Source organism: Cheilinus undulatus, linkage group 18, assembly GCF_018320785.1.
Source record: "Cheilinus undulatus linkage group 18, ASM1832078v1, whole genome shotgun sequence".
Classification (NCBI taxonomy): domain Eukaryota; kingdom Metazoa; phylum Chordata; class Actinopteri; order Labriformes; family Labridae; genus Cheilinus; species Cheilinus undulatus.
The window spans coordinates 12,794,776-12,807,100 of NC_054882.1; the positions used below are offsets into that span (position 1 = coordinate 12,794,776).

At 39.4% G+C, this 12,325-nt stretch overlaps 1 protein-coding gene across 2 annotated transcripts in view; it reads right to left on the minus strand.

Moving 5' to 3' along the window:
* Positions 1-1,175: 1,175 nt before the first annotated feature.
* Positions 1,176-12,325, minus strand: part of mta1 (metastasis associated 1) — an 84,517-nt gene continuing 73,367 nt past the window's right edge. The window contains exons 13-18 of one of the 2 annotated variants that reach the window (XM_041813464.1): positions 11,586-11,737; positions 9,972-10,161; positions 9,787-9,876; positions 7,965-8,120; positions 2,330-2,479; positions 1,176-2,070 (exon numbers count right to left, since the gene is read on the minus strand). In XM_041813464.1, the coding sequence (XP_041669398.1) occupies positions 2,370-2,479; positions 7,965-8,120; positions 9,787-9,876; positions 9,972-10,161; positions 11,586-11,737 (698 nt within the window). In that variant the 3' untranslated portion in view covers positions 1,176-2,070; positions 2,330-2,369. Of the gene's footprint in view, positions 2,074-2,329; positions 2,480-7,964; positions 8,121-9,786; positions 9,877-9,971; positions 10,162-11,585; positions 11,738-12,325 lie in introns of both variants that reach the window. The other variant, XM_041813463.1, reaches the window with a different exon arrangement.

Below are 12,325 nucleotides of genomic sequence, written 5' to 3' on the forward strand. Positions count from 1 at the left end.
ATCACTTTTTCTCTCTAATGGGCAGCTATATACTTTGATTTTCTGCTCTGAAAGTGCAGCATGGCACTGAATCATGTTTCTTTGATTGAAGGGCATCCTCAAAGGAGTGCATCATGTATGGTCCACCTAAAAGACACTGCATCGTGCAAGAAGGGCATGCTTAAGCAGTGTTTTTCTTCACTTGGAAGGTCATCCAAGTAGCAGCTAAGGTTTTTTTGCACTAAATAAGCACTGCATAGATTGTGCATGGATGGTAATGCATAACATCAACAGAGCAACCAAGGTGGTGCTGCATCAAGTGTTCTCTGCCAAAGGAGAGTAGCAGGTTTGTCCACTGGATCATGCATGAGGAGAACCTCATTAGAAAGGACTCTAGAGGGCACTGCTTTCATTTTATCTGCTTTAAAGGCAAACGAATGGGCTCTGCATTCTATTTCCTTAACTGGAAGGGTACTGAATCATATTTTGTCTGCTTGGAGGGAACTGCATCTTGTATGAATGGCACCTTTGAGGATCACTGGATATTATCTTCATAGGGAACTCCAGAGGACACTCCGAATATGTTTTTGTCCACTGTAAAGGAACACTGGATCATATTTTGTCCAATAATGGGTTATGAAGAGGGGTGCATTTGATTTTATTCACTGAAAATGCTCCAAAATGGAAACTTCATCACGTTTTCTTCACCAGAGACTCCCTAGAGGTCAACAAATCAAAGTTTCTCATTAGTTAGAAAATACTTCCTGAATTATGATAATTTTTTTAATCTATTCACCCAGCTTTTTACTTTCAGGTCTAGGATTCAAACCAACCCAACCAACATAACCCTTATTTGTTCACTTAACTCAGATTTAGTTAAGGGCAAAAACACTTACTTTTAGCTAAAACGCCTTCTGCTTCAGGTACCACAAGTTCTAGTACCACTGTTAAAATATCTTCTTTAACCTTAATTGTTCTTAAAATGCTTCAAATTTTTTTAACCATCAATTTTAGGCTGTAATGTTTCATCTATGTATGATTGCCACTGTAAATTGCTGCTTTAAAAGGTGCATAAAAATATCAATATTATTTCAACAGTTGAATCTGGTTTTCTATCACTTATATGACTGAGGTGTTAAATGCAATGAAGACAAGCTACTTATGAACACAAAATAAAGAAACACATCAACAGAATGTTCAGGAAAGCAGAAAACAATCCTGCTTTTAGGTTGTTATTTTTAACCTTTGCTTACAAAACATGGCTGTTTTTGTTCATTTGAAACATCTAATAACCATCTTTTTTTTTTTTCGGAACAAAACATAGAAAGCAATTTGGAATGAAAAGCATCACGTCTTCTTTTGTTTTTTGTTTTTTTTTGCATATCATCAATTTGCATACCTGTGTGAGTTTAGACACCTCTGTGCACAGACACCCGAAGAAGAGGGAAAATCAATGATCTTTTTTAATTACATTATCTAAGCATTGATGCATTACTTGTGAAAAAGGTAGAAAAAACAGCAAGTCTTTCTTAATAAGTTAAACCTCTCTGGCCCGAGAGCAGGGCCGGCTCACAAAACTGAAGATTTTCCCATAAAGCATTCAAATTCATCGAAACAAAAGACGAGGAGTTAATTGGTGTTGCTGAAATCAAAGTGCGTCTCCTCGTTGGATTTAACTTTTTAACAAACAGAAACAAACAGAGAAGATGCAAGTGGCTTATGTTACAGTCCTTCTACCCTTCCTCAGGGCTCTGCAAGCATTTTCATGAAACTTCACAAGTTCCATCGTTTGACTGACAAACAATAAGCTGAGTTATACTTGGTAAAAAAAAAAATTATAATAACAATAACAATAATTACAATGACAGTTATAACCAGAAAATGTAAGTAATAAACACAGTCCTGTACAGTCAGGCTCATCTTCTGATTGACCACAGCCAAACTCATCGATTATCATGGTCTTCAGTGCTGTGACAGACCCGTACTGACTGAAGAAAGGTGGCCATGCTGTCATCTCCTCTCAGTTTCTTCCTCCCTCAGCTGCCCTCGGCTATGGTTCTCTGGAAACGCCTTTCCATTTCATGATCCTGTCTGCTGCAGACAGACAGACACAGAACAGACGGCTGTGTAAACAATTACTCTTTCTCTCAGTGTGCAGTTAAATCCTAATAACCCATCAATAATTTGTACTCAATAATCAGAGTAATCCAGTTTTGTTGTGACCTTTAACCCACTATTCAACAGCCAGGCCCTGCATAAGAATATAAGAATATATTTCAGCACAGAAATAGAAATCAAGTAAAGGTGAGGGATAAAAACCCTCAGTAACCATCTCTACCATGTCCCTCACCTCACTGGGATTTGTCCCAAAGGTCGTCCCCATGCAGCGCTCAGTCCAGCTCATGTACCTCGTCCTGCAGGGAGACCGAGGGCCGACTGGCATCACTCATCCGTTTGGCCATGATGTCCCACTGTGCAGTCAGGCCTTTGGATTTAGAGCCTGCAGAGGAGAAGAGGACAAATGATGCTGCTTATTCAGTCATCACTCCACTGGTGATCATGTGAACAGTAAATGTCTTCTGCCCCCTGGTGGCAAGTACTGAGTCATCAAGCAAAGCTGCAGAATAAACATGAATAAACCATTTTTGCCTTGTGACTACAACCCCATCAGGTCTGGATAAAGTAAATCCTTTTAATATTCACTATTTTCCCACAGCTCAACAGATGACAGGCTCTGTATATCTAGCTAACACTCTAATGTTTGTAGCCTTGAGTTTTTTTTCATATATCTTTAATTATCAGAAATGAGTGAACAGGGAGGTACTATAAGTTCTCACGAAATACTCCAAAATAAAAGAGTGAAGGTAAACTGACAAATAACAGAAGTCAGGACCTACAGTTCCAGTTAAAGTTTATCTTTCAGACACAGGACTGATCTGTAAACACTGTTTGTATTCGTTATAGTAAGTACCAACAAAATAAGCACAACATGTTATATACCGAAGACTTTTTCCTGCCAGGATTCTTTCAACTAGGCAAACCAAATCCTTCAGTTCTAAAGCTGACATGATGGAAGTCTTCACAAAACAAACAAGACTCAGAGTACCAAACTGTTGAACTATGCCTTTAAATGTCAGTCCATTAAGAAAAAACACAATAAAATATCAAAGTTAATGTTTAAGTGGTGAAAAAAGTTGTTTGTCGTTGTAAACAGAGTCGTTTCCTCCTAGGCTCTGCATGTACATAAGAGGCTGTTACATTTTGGCTCGATCATCATTTCTGCTGTTCCAATTTTTGTGGTGATTCTCCAGAGTGTTCTTTGAAGTTTAAGTACTTTGCTTGAAATGTTGGAAGAATTAGCTTGGAATTCTTCAAGTATTTTCATAGAAATTTGGGTATATGTTTTTATATTTTGAAGAGTTTCACTGGAAGTTTGGGGGATTTTCTGCTTTGGATTTTTGGGGGCATTTTTGTTGGATTTTGGAAAATTTGTTTGAATGTTGGGAGAATTTGCTCTGAAATTTTCAGGCATCTTCATGAAAATTCTGGAAATGTTTAAGTAATTATTGGGGATCTGATTAAAAAAAAAAATCTGAAATCTGATTTAAAATCTTAAAGTATTATCTGAAGGATTAGATAAATTTAATGGGGAGCTGGTCCTTAGCACTTTCATGAAAAAAGGTATTTGTTTGTATGTTTGGGGGAATTAATTTGGAAAAATTCTGACATTTTGATGGAAATATGGGAACTTCATTTGTAATTTTATATCAATTTGGTTGGGAACTGGTGAGGGGGTCCATTGAAATGTTCAAGAATCTTCATGGAAATTTCAGTGAATTTTTCTGGATGTTTAGGAGAATTTCCCATCATTTTCATGGATTTTTTGGGGGGGAAATGTATTTGCACATTTTGGGGGATTTCATGAGAAATTTTACTGAAATATGATTTGAGATTTCACATGGGTTTTTTTTGGGAGTATTTCATTAAAATGAATATTCTTTACGATACAGTTTTAAAGACATATTTGAAGACATTTCAAGATACTTTATCAGATCCTCTAGAAATATGATTTTAAATTTTCATTGAGAAATTTACTATTTTTTAAAAATGTTTCTTATTTATTTAATGGGGGGGTATTTGTGTGTCAAGATCGAGGCAGAGCTTTCAAACTTATTAGGTCCTACCAATCCCATATCAGTGGTGAAAAGTAAAAATGCATTTCACATCAACGCTATTTTCTGTTGTGAATATGGGTTTACGAGATTTGACAATAACTGAATGAAGCTCAGCGTTAGTTTATACAGGACACTGCAGTCATACGGCATTCAGCTGATCCCAATTATCGCCTCCCAGCTCCCACTCCCATAGCCCATCACAGCTCTTTCTTTCAATCCCTGCTTGCTTTAATGCTGATGGACCACGCTGCTGCTGCTGGCAAAGCTTCACCTCCGCCACCTCAGCCTCCTCCTTTATAGCATAAAGCTTGTTGCACCCTCAGATTCAGATTCATATTGCTATGTATTAGCCTACTTGCTTTTGAACTTTTGTAGCCATGCGCTCCCTGGAAAGTTAAAGGGATACTACAACATTTTGGCAAATTCACCCATTGCCATAATTCCTATAGTCTTAGTAATAGGTTCGCTATTATTTCATAGCGTGGTGAATGTGCAGGTCACAACTTGTCCACGAGAGCGTTTTGGAGTTGCTGGATTGTGTATTTGATGAGTTTGATGAGGGAAAGCCAGAATACCGTCTGCTTACATTGAGTAGGCACAGCAGGTCCGAACTCGGCAGCGCTGATCTAAAAATAGCTTGCACTGACAACTAAAGGTAACGAGCCTATTACTAAGACTAAATGGCAATGGACGAATTTGCCAAAATATTGAAGTATCCCTTTAAAACTAGGGATGCACGATATTGGATTTTTGCCGATATCTGATATGCCGATATTTACAGATTCATTTTAGCCAATACCGATATTGATACCGATATTTAATTATGCTTTTTGGAGAAGAAATTTCAGTCCTTTTGGACACACTTTAATGTTTGAAGATGACCAAGGAGACAAACTTTAGTCATTAAAAAACACTAAAAAACAGTTTAAAGAATGAGGATAAATAAAGAAAAAGACCTCAACTGCCATAGATCTGTTGGTTCAGCCTAAAACTCCATTAATTTATTTGTATAGACAAAATTTACAGTCAATGTATGCTAAAATACACAGGCAAAATATCGGATGCAAATATCGGCAGAAAATTTGATATCTGCCAATACCGATATTTGCCTTTTTTAGCTAATATCTGCCGATACCGATACCAGACCGATAATATCGTGCATCCCTAGTTAAAACATGCTGCTGACTAACCCAGGGAGCATCGTTAGACCTTCTCCCCAATAAAATGGTGAAATGTTTGATGAGAGTGCTCCTAAATGAACTTCTGTTTTTATTTTAAATTTTGCACAGTGCCCAAACTTTTTTGGAATTGGGGATGTAGAATCTTAAAGTTTGTTATTCTATGACAATCATTTTTCTTTATAGAAAAAAGAAAATGTTTAGTACAGTGTGTAATACCATTTAGCTACAAAGTATCCAGAAATAATCTTTGATCCTCCTCATCCAGCCCTGCTCTGAGGTTATTAAAGTTTGGCTAACTCGTGCTGTATATTCAATTGTATTGATGCTGGAAAAGGAAGTGAAAATGACAGGATTTTGTTACACAATGTGTGTATGAGGATAAACAATGGTCAACAGGAAAGAGAATTTCAGTATCAGAGCATCATTCCTTTTTAAACAACATTACCCAAAAGTCCTCTGGTTAAACTGGCAGCACAGCTGTTCAAACAGTAATTCTGTATCTGACCAAAGTGAACTATGCTCACATCTTTGGTCCTTACGTGATTGAATAACGGCCTCGAAAGAGTTCTTGAGGAGCTTTATCAGGTCACAGTGAGGTCTCTGATAGAATATTCCACCCTTTTATTAAGTGTCATCCCCAACACTCCAGTCTGGATCTTCCTGGTGTGTTATCCCAGCCCAGGCCTGCGGTGGGCTCACAGACCACTGAAGATGCTCTCCCTCAGGATACACTTACCAAGCCCTCCTCCTCCTCTTCCTCTCCACTGTTACCATGACAACATAGACTGTAGCCTCCAGCTAAAGCAGCGAGGCTGATCCGACTCCTCTCTCTCTCTCAGTCTTCCTTGTCTTGATCTCTCACTCTGTCTCTTCCCCTCTCTCATTTCACAGGGGAGTGGGGAAAGTGGGACGTAACCCAAAAAAATAAGAGCCCCACACAAACTCCTAACCCTGCGGCAGTGGATCTTAGCTGTGGTGTAGCCATCAAGAGTCTTAAGAGCTCAGATTCCCCTTTACATCATACTTAAATACTAAATCCATCAATGCCAAGCAAAGAAATTAAAAGTTACACCATCTGTGTGTTACAGCACGTTTTTGGTTGAACAAATAAAGTCATCAAAATAAGCATTTAAAATGGAATAAAAAGCTGCTAAAAACCAGTGAAATAAACCTAAAACTAATTTCAGTTCATTTTGAAAACATTTTATTAAGCTCTTTTTAAAGACCCTGTAAAGTGATTATAAATCTGGATTTGGGTTTGTTGTATGACAGGTCGCTGTGTTATGAACTCTGCAGGTCTAATTTCTGTCATGAAAAACATCTCTAGGTTTATATAATAAAGCTTAAAAATCTTGACAAATAAGGCAGTAAAATCTGCTCTAGGATGGTGTGGGTGTGTCGGTTGATTGAGCTGAAGCCACGCCCACTCAGGAGAAATACGATCCTGTCAGATATTTAAAAATGCTACAACCTGAATGGAGGAATCACCTGTCTGCTCTGCTGGACCTGTCAGGCTCTCTGTGTCAGCTACCAGAGAAACAATCACATTTATGTCATGACAGACAGCTTAGAGCTCAAAAGCCTCAGTTTGATTTTCTCATCTTGTATTTAACTTGCCAGGTATTCCTTATATCTCACTTTATGAGCTATGTTGAGTTAAGTCACTCTCCTGTTTATGAGATGATTTTTTGTCAAGTTGCTGCTAAAAACACACTGAAGTTGCTCTTCAAGATAAAAGTCTTTGAAGATGTTTAGAATTGGAGGCTTTTATTGTGACTGACTTAACAAGAATAGACCGTGTCTATCATTGGATACATTACTAAACTTAAGCATCATGACGCTAACAGACATGAGGAATTACACTGTTACTGCTTAGAGAGAGACAGCCACAATCTGCTTCTTTTAATTATCCAGGACTAAAAACAGGTGAAATATGGATTAAAACATACCTTACCATACCCAGGTAAGAAGTTTGTTTCTGCTGCACCTGGTTTAAGTGAAAACTAGACAAGCACTCCAGCATTTAGCCTGCCCCCTGAACTTATGGAGACCTTTAGGTTCAGCTGCCTGGCTCTGTGCCAGAGCAGGGACAAAGTCCGATAGTAAGTATTCAGCAGGACTATTTGGGAAAGGTTTAAGGGTATTTAACATCCATACTGCCTAATTTCCACAAGAAAGCATGCTATTTGCTCTGAGGTGTGCAGAAATCTACACAGACGGGCTATATGGGAATTAGCAGTGAGGCTGATGGCTCCACTTCACTCAAGTCATGTCAAAAATCTGAAAATCTGCCATCAGAGGCAAATTTACACATCACCCAAAAGCAAAAAGGCAGTTAGCGGCCTTAACTCCTACCATTTTCCCTCATAAAAATCAGATCCAAGTAATTAGGTGATCATAATTATCAGATTTCACCTGAAACATAAACCCTTTTGAGATCTAATATCGTGCTCATTTTCAGCTCCAGCAGGGAGAATAATGGTTTCTAATATTCTTTAACAGTTATCTGTCAAAGAATAAAATAAAAGGAAAAGGCTCATGTGGATAGAGGCAACGCTGACTGAATAAACAGAGTTGAAAATGAGTGAAACACTTCTCAGAAAGCACACAGCTCCGTCCCTCTACTCACCATCCAGTCCATTGTGCTGCTCATACGTGCGTTTGCCCAGGATGGTGGGGGAGCCATTGTTGAGGATGGGGGATGACTTTATGGGCGTCAGGCTGCCTGTCGAGATGGACGCTCCACGAACCGGAGGGTCGGGTTTGGCTGGACGGGGATGTGCTTCTGAGGGTGAAAGAGAGGACAGAGAGAGAGAGAGTTAGAAAGAGAGAGAGGATTGAAAGCCCTCTGTTTGAGATAAGCAGAGTAATTGAAGGACAAGAAGGAATTAAGTTTTCATAAATGACAGAATATTTTCAACCATATTTGAAACACATGCTTATGATAAACCAAAGATTTTAATTATTTTAAGGTATCAAGAATTACTCTTTGAAGACTCAAATGACCCAACATAAGATATGAACTCTCAAAGACATTAACTATACAATGGAAATGTGACATAATAGTATTCTTCCTGCATACAGGCGCTGGCATTTCAGGACGTTTGTGTTAGAATAATGGGGGTGACAGGAGGGAGTATGATGGGGATGGCTTTTTGAGTTAGGAGAAAGATTTTGAACTGGATGCATGCAATATGGGACGGTTAGGAGTGATATGGTCATGAGAGTGGGTGTAGGTGGGGAGGCATGCTGTAGAGTTCTGAACGTATTAGAGTTTATTGAGGACTTTGGAAGATATGCCATATAGGATACTGCAGTAATCTAGTCTGGATATCATGTTTTCAAGGTGAAAGGAGGTGGTTTTAGTAAGTTGGGTGAGGTGCTAAGCAAAGGAGAGGTGAAGTCAAAGATGATGCCAAGATTCCAGATGTGAGGGAGGGAGATAGGGCAGAATAATCAGTGTGGAAGGTGAGGTTAGGGATGGATTTGGTGAGGGATTTGGGGCCAATGACTTCTGGTTTATTGCCATTTACTGGGGAGGAAAGGGTTCATCCAGGTTTGGAGCGTGTGTCTGTGGTGATGGAGGGGATGGAAATGTAGAGCTGAACTGTCGGCAACAATGAAAATGGAGACCATGGTGGCAGATAATATGACTGAGAGGGAGCAAGTGTATAATGAATAGGAGGGGACCAAGCACCGGGAGACATCTTGTGTCAGGGGAGTTATGGTGGAAGAAGAGGAGGTCGTCGGTGACATTAAGAGGGCTGCTTCTGTACTGTGTTGGGGACTGAAGCTATATTTGAATGGCTCGTAGAGTTTGTTATGGGAGAGATTTGAGAGATGATAACACATTCCAGGATTTTAGACAAGAAAGTGTTGATGGAGCAGACTTGTTCGAGAAGTTTGTGTCTGTTTGATCACAGAAGATGAAGTCGCTGCACAAGAGAGACAATCACAAACTTGTACAAAGCATTAAAGAAAGAGTAATCTGCTACTGAAACAGCTGGGCTAAAAATTCTCAATCCTGCATTATGATGCTTTAAAGATTGCCCCGAGAATAGTGGAAGAGGAAACATGCTGTGAGGGGACAACCATCATTCATCCTAAGAAGACCATGAAGGTCTGGACCTAAAAACAAACCTTTCTTTCCAAAAGTTTGTGAGATGTTTCATTCTTAATCACACATCCACCTGATGGTGGTGCTACTGGAAAAGTTAAGAGGATAACCAAAGTCTTTAAGATAATCCCTAAAGAACAGTCAGTTTATGATCAAAAAATTCAAAACAACCTATAAGATATTCGAAGTGATATTTAGTTTTTCTCGACCAAAAGAGCCATGAATCACTTATGGGACTAAAATGAGCCATATATCAATTTCCAATCCATTTAAAGCTCACTGAAAATAAAAACTCAGATATTAGGGATGCTCTTTATGACTGACTTTGTCTCACCTAGATACCGAACCACAGACTCCAGAGGTTTACGATCCACAGGTTTCAGTGGCAGAGGCTTTTTAGGCCCATCCGGCAACCGGAGGGCACCTGTGGAAATGACAAGAAAATGTATAAAGGCCCTCAAAATGATAACAAATCAACTCTATGTTGTTCAAAAGCATGTTGGATGTTAAGGTACGTACATTCTGCCTTTATGGCTGCTGTGTTGACAGGGAGGTAGGGATGCCTGGCCAGGTATCGCGGCCTGATGATGTCCTGACAGAGGCGGCGTGCCATCCTCGTCAGGCCCGTGGTCTGCAGGTAGAAAGCCTGCCTTGTCTTCACTGCAAACTTGGGGCTGCCGCTGTGCCGCAGGGGGAGGCCGTGTGGACTCTAACGGACAGATTTACAGTCAGGTACTCAGCGTGTACGTTTAAGTCTGCTTATTATGATCAGGCTGATAGCAAAGACAAAGAAAGGAGTAGTTCTATTTCTGACATGGATTAAATTACTAAACAGAACAGCGCTGCCTGGAATGCTTCTAAAATGCTCCATCCATTAACCATACCAGCTTGGCTAATGCAGGAGAGCAGAGTGCTTTAACATTCTCTATTCACTCCAATGCTGAACTATATATATATTCATATCTACATTTATACAACACCAGTCTGGCCAATAGTAGTAATATGTGATTCACGTGTGACAGTACATCAACACAGGGGTTCCCAAACATTTCAGCCCGTGACCCCAAAAATAACAGTGTCAGAAAGCCAGGACCCCCACTGTGTATGGAGGTGGTTAAAGCATAGGATGTTGCACAAAGCATCAAGTCAGAATGACATTTTAAGGCATTTTTGTCCACATTACCTTCATTAAGCACAAATCTCACTCAATATCTGTGGTCTGATTACCTCCGCCAAGGAGGTTATGTGATCGGCAGGGTTTGTTTGTTAGTTAGTTTGTTTGTTAGCAACATAACTCAAAAGTTATGGACGGATTTTGATGAAATTTTCAGGAAATGTCAGAAATGGCATAAGGAAGAACTGATTAGATTTTGGAAGTGATCCGGATCACCGTCTGGATACAGGAATTTTTTAAAGGATTCTTTTCTTTTGGGAGATAGGGCTAATGGCAGAGGTCTGCGCTCTCCAAGTGCTTTTCCAGTTTTAAATGAAGTCATTTCGAGGGTATTTTTTTACAGTAATGGATTGAATATACCACTTTTAATTACTTTAAAGCATTCAGCGACCCCCTTTTAGGGTCTCACCCCACACCCCATCCCTCCGGGAACCATTGTATTAACAGGTGAATACACATTCATGTTTATTGACCCACAGGACAAGCATTAATCTACAATAGTAATTCAGCCTCTTTCCTTGGAGCCCTTCTATGTAAGAAAAGCTGAGCCCTCCAGGACAAACATGATAAAACTGATAAAAAAAAAAAAAATCTTTATTTTTCAGCCTTAGATAGAGACAGAGACATGAAATGAAAAACTGCAGCACTTTTTACGGAATAAATCTGAGTGGACGACGTTCAGATTAAGAAGCTATTAAGAGTGTTCTAAAGGTGATGGTGGTGTTACTGCATCTGTTTGAAATGCTTGCAAAAATATCTGCACATTTTTTTTTGACTTTTCAAAGCTGGAGACTTCTTGTAGAAATAATACACAGAACCAGGAATTAAAGTTGCATGAGCAGCAGAAGAGTTAAATTTCTCTGTTCCTTTAAGAATAGAGTACAGCTCTGGACTAACAGTGAGGCTTTTGTCTGCAGAGCAATAAACCCACAAGAATTGAAGCACGTGTAAGTTAGTACCATGTTGTTGCGGTTGGGTCCGGGCCTCTCTCCATCCAGCCTCGTGGGCATCTTCAGCCCTCCGTACTTCTTCCAGTAGGTCCAGCATGAAGCACACAGCCGACACTGCATGTTGGGGGGACCCCATGAGTACCACTGGTAAGAGCTGCTGGCTGCACAGACAAACATGAGAACACACAATGACAAAGGGCAGTGAGGACAGAACAACACAGAGACATATTCACTAAGGCCTGAGTTAGCTGTTTAAAAATCATGAACATTAGATGGAGAGCATGTGAGTCCAACCTTTAATCATTCATCAGTGAAGTAACTACAACCACTAAAATAACAGACAATACTCTGCTGCAGGCTCCTGATCTCCGTCTCTCTAAAGTGTGTCACACACAGAGAACAGTCAGTCTGTCGCTGGTTTAAAGACGATGTCAGATGTTCATCTTTTTCTTTGTTTTAACTGAGAGGAAATAATAATGAAAAATACAGGAGAGAGTTTGGAGTGAAATCATGAAAATTAAAGTCAGTTCTAAATTCAGTTGTAGGAATATTTGGTTTGAAAAGTGCAGTACTTTCAGTATACAAACATACTTTATGTATTAACTCCTAAAAAGTAAAGATGTAAACAAGCCTTTAACAGCATCCATCATCACATTAACAACTTCAAGTCTGAAGAGTTCACATCTTTCCCTCTTCATTTGCTCCTTTGTGCTCCCGAAACCCCAAAAATTCTAATTAAAAATTCAAAT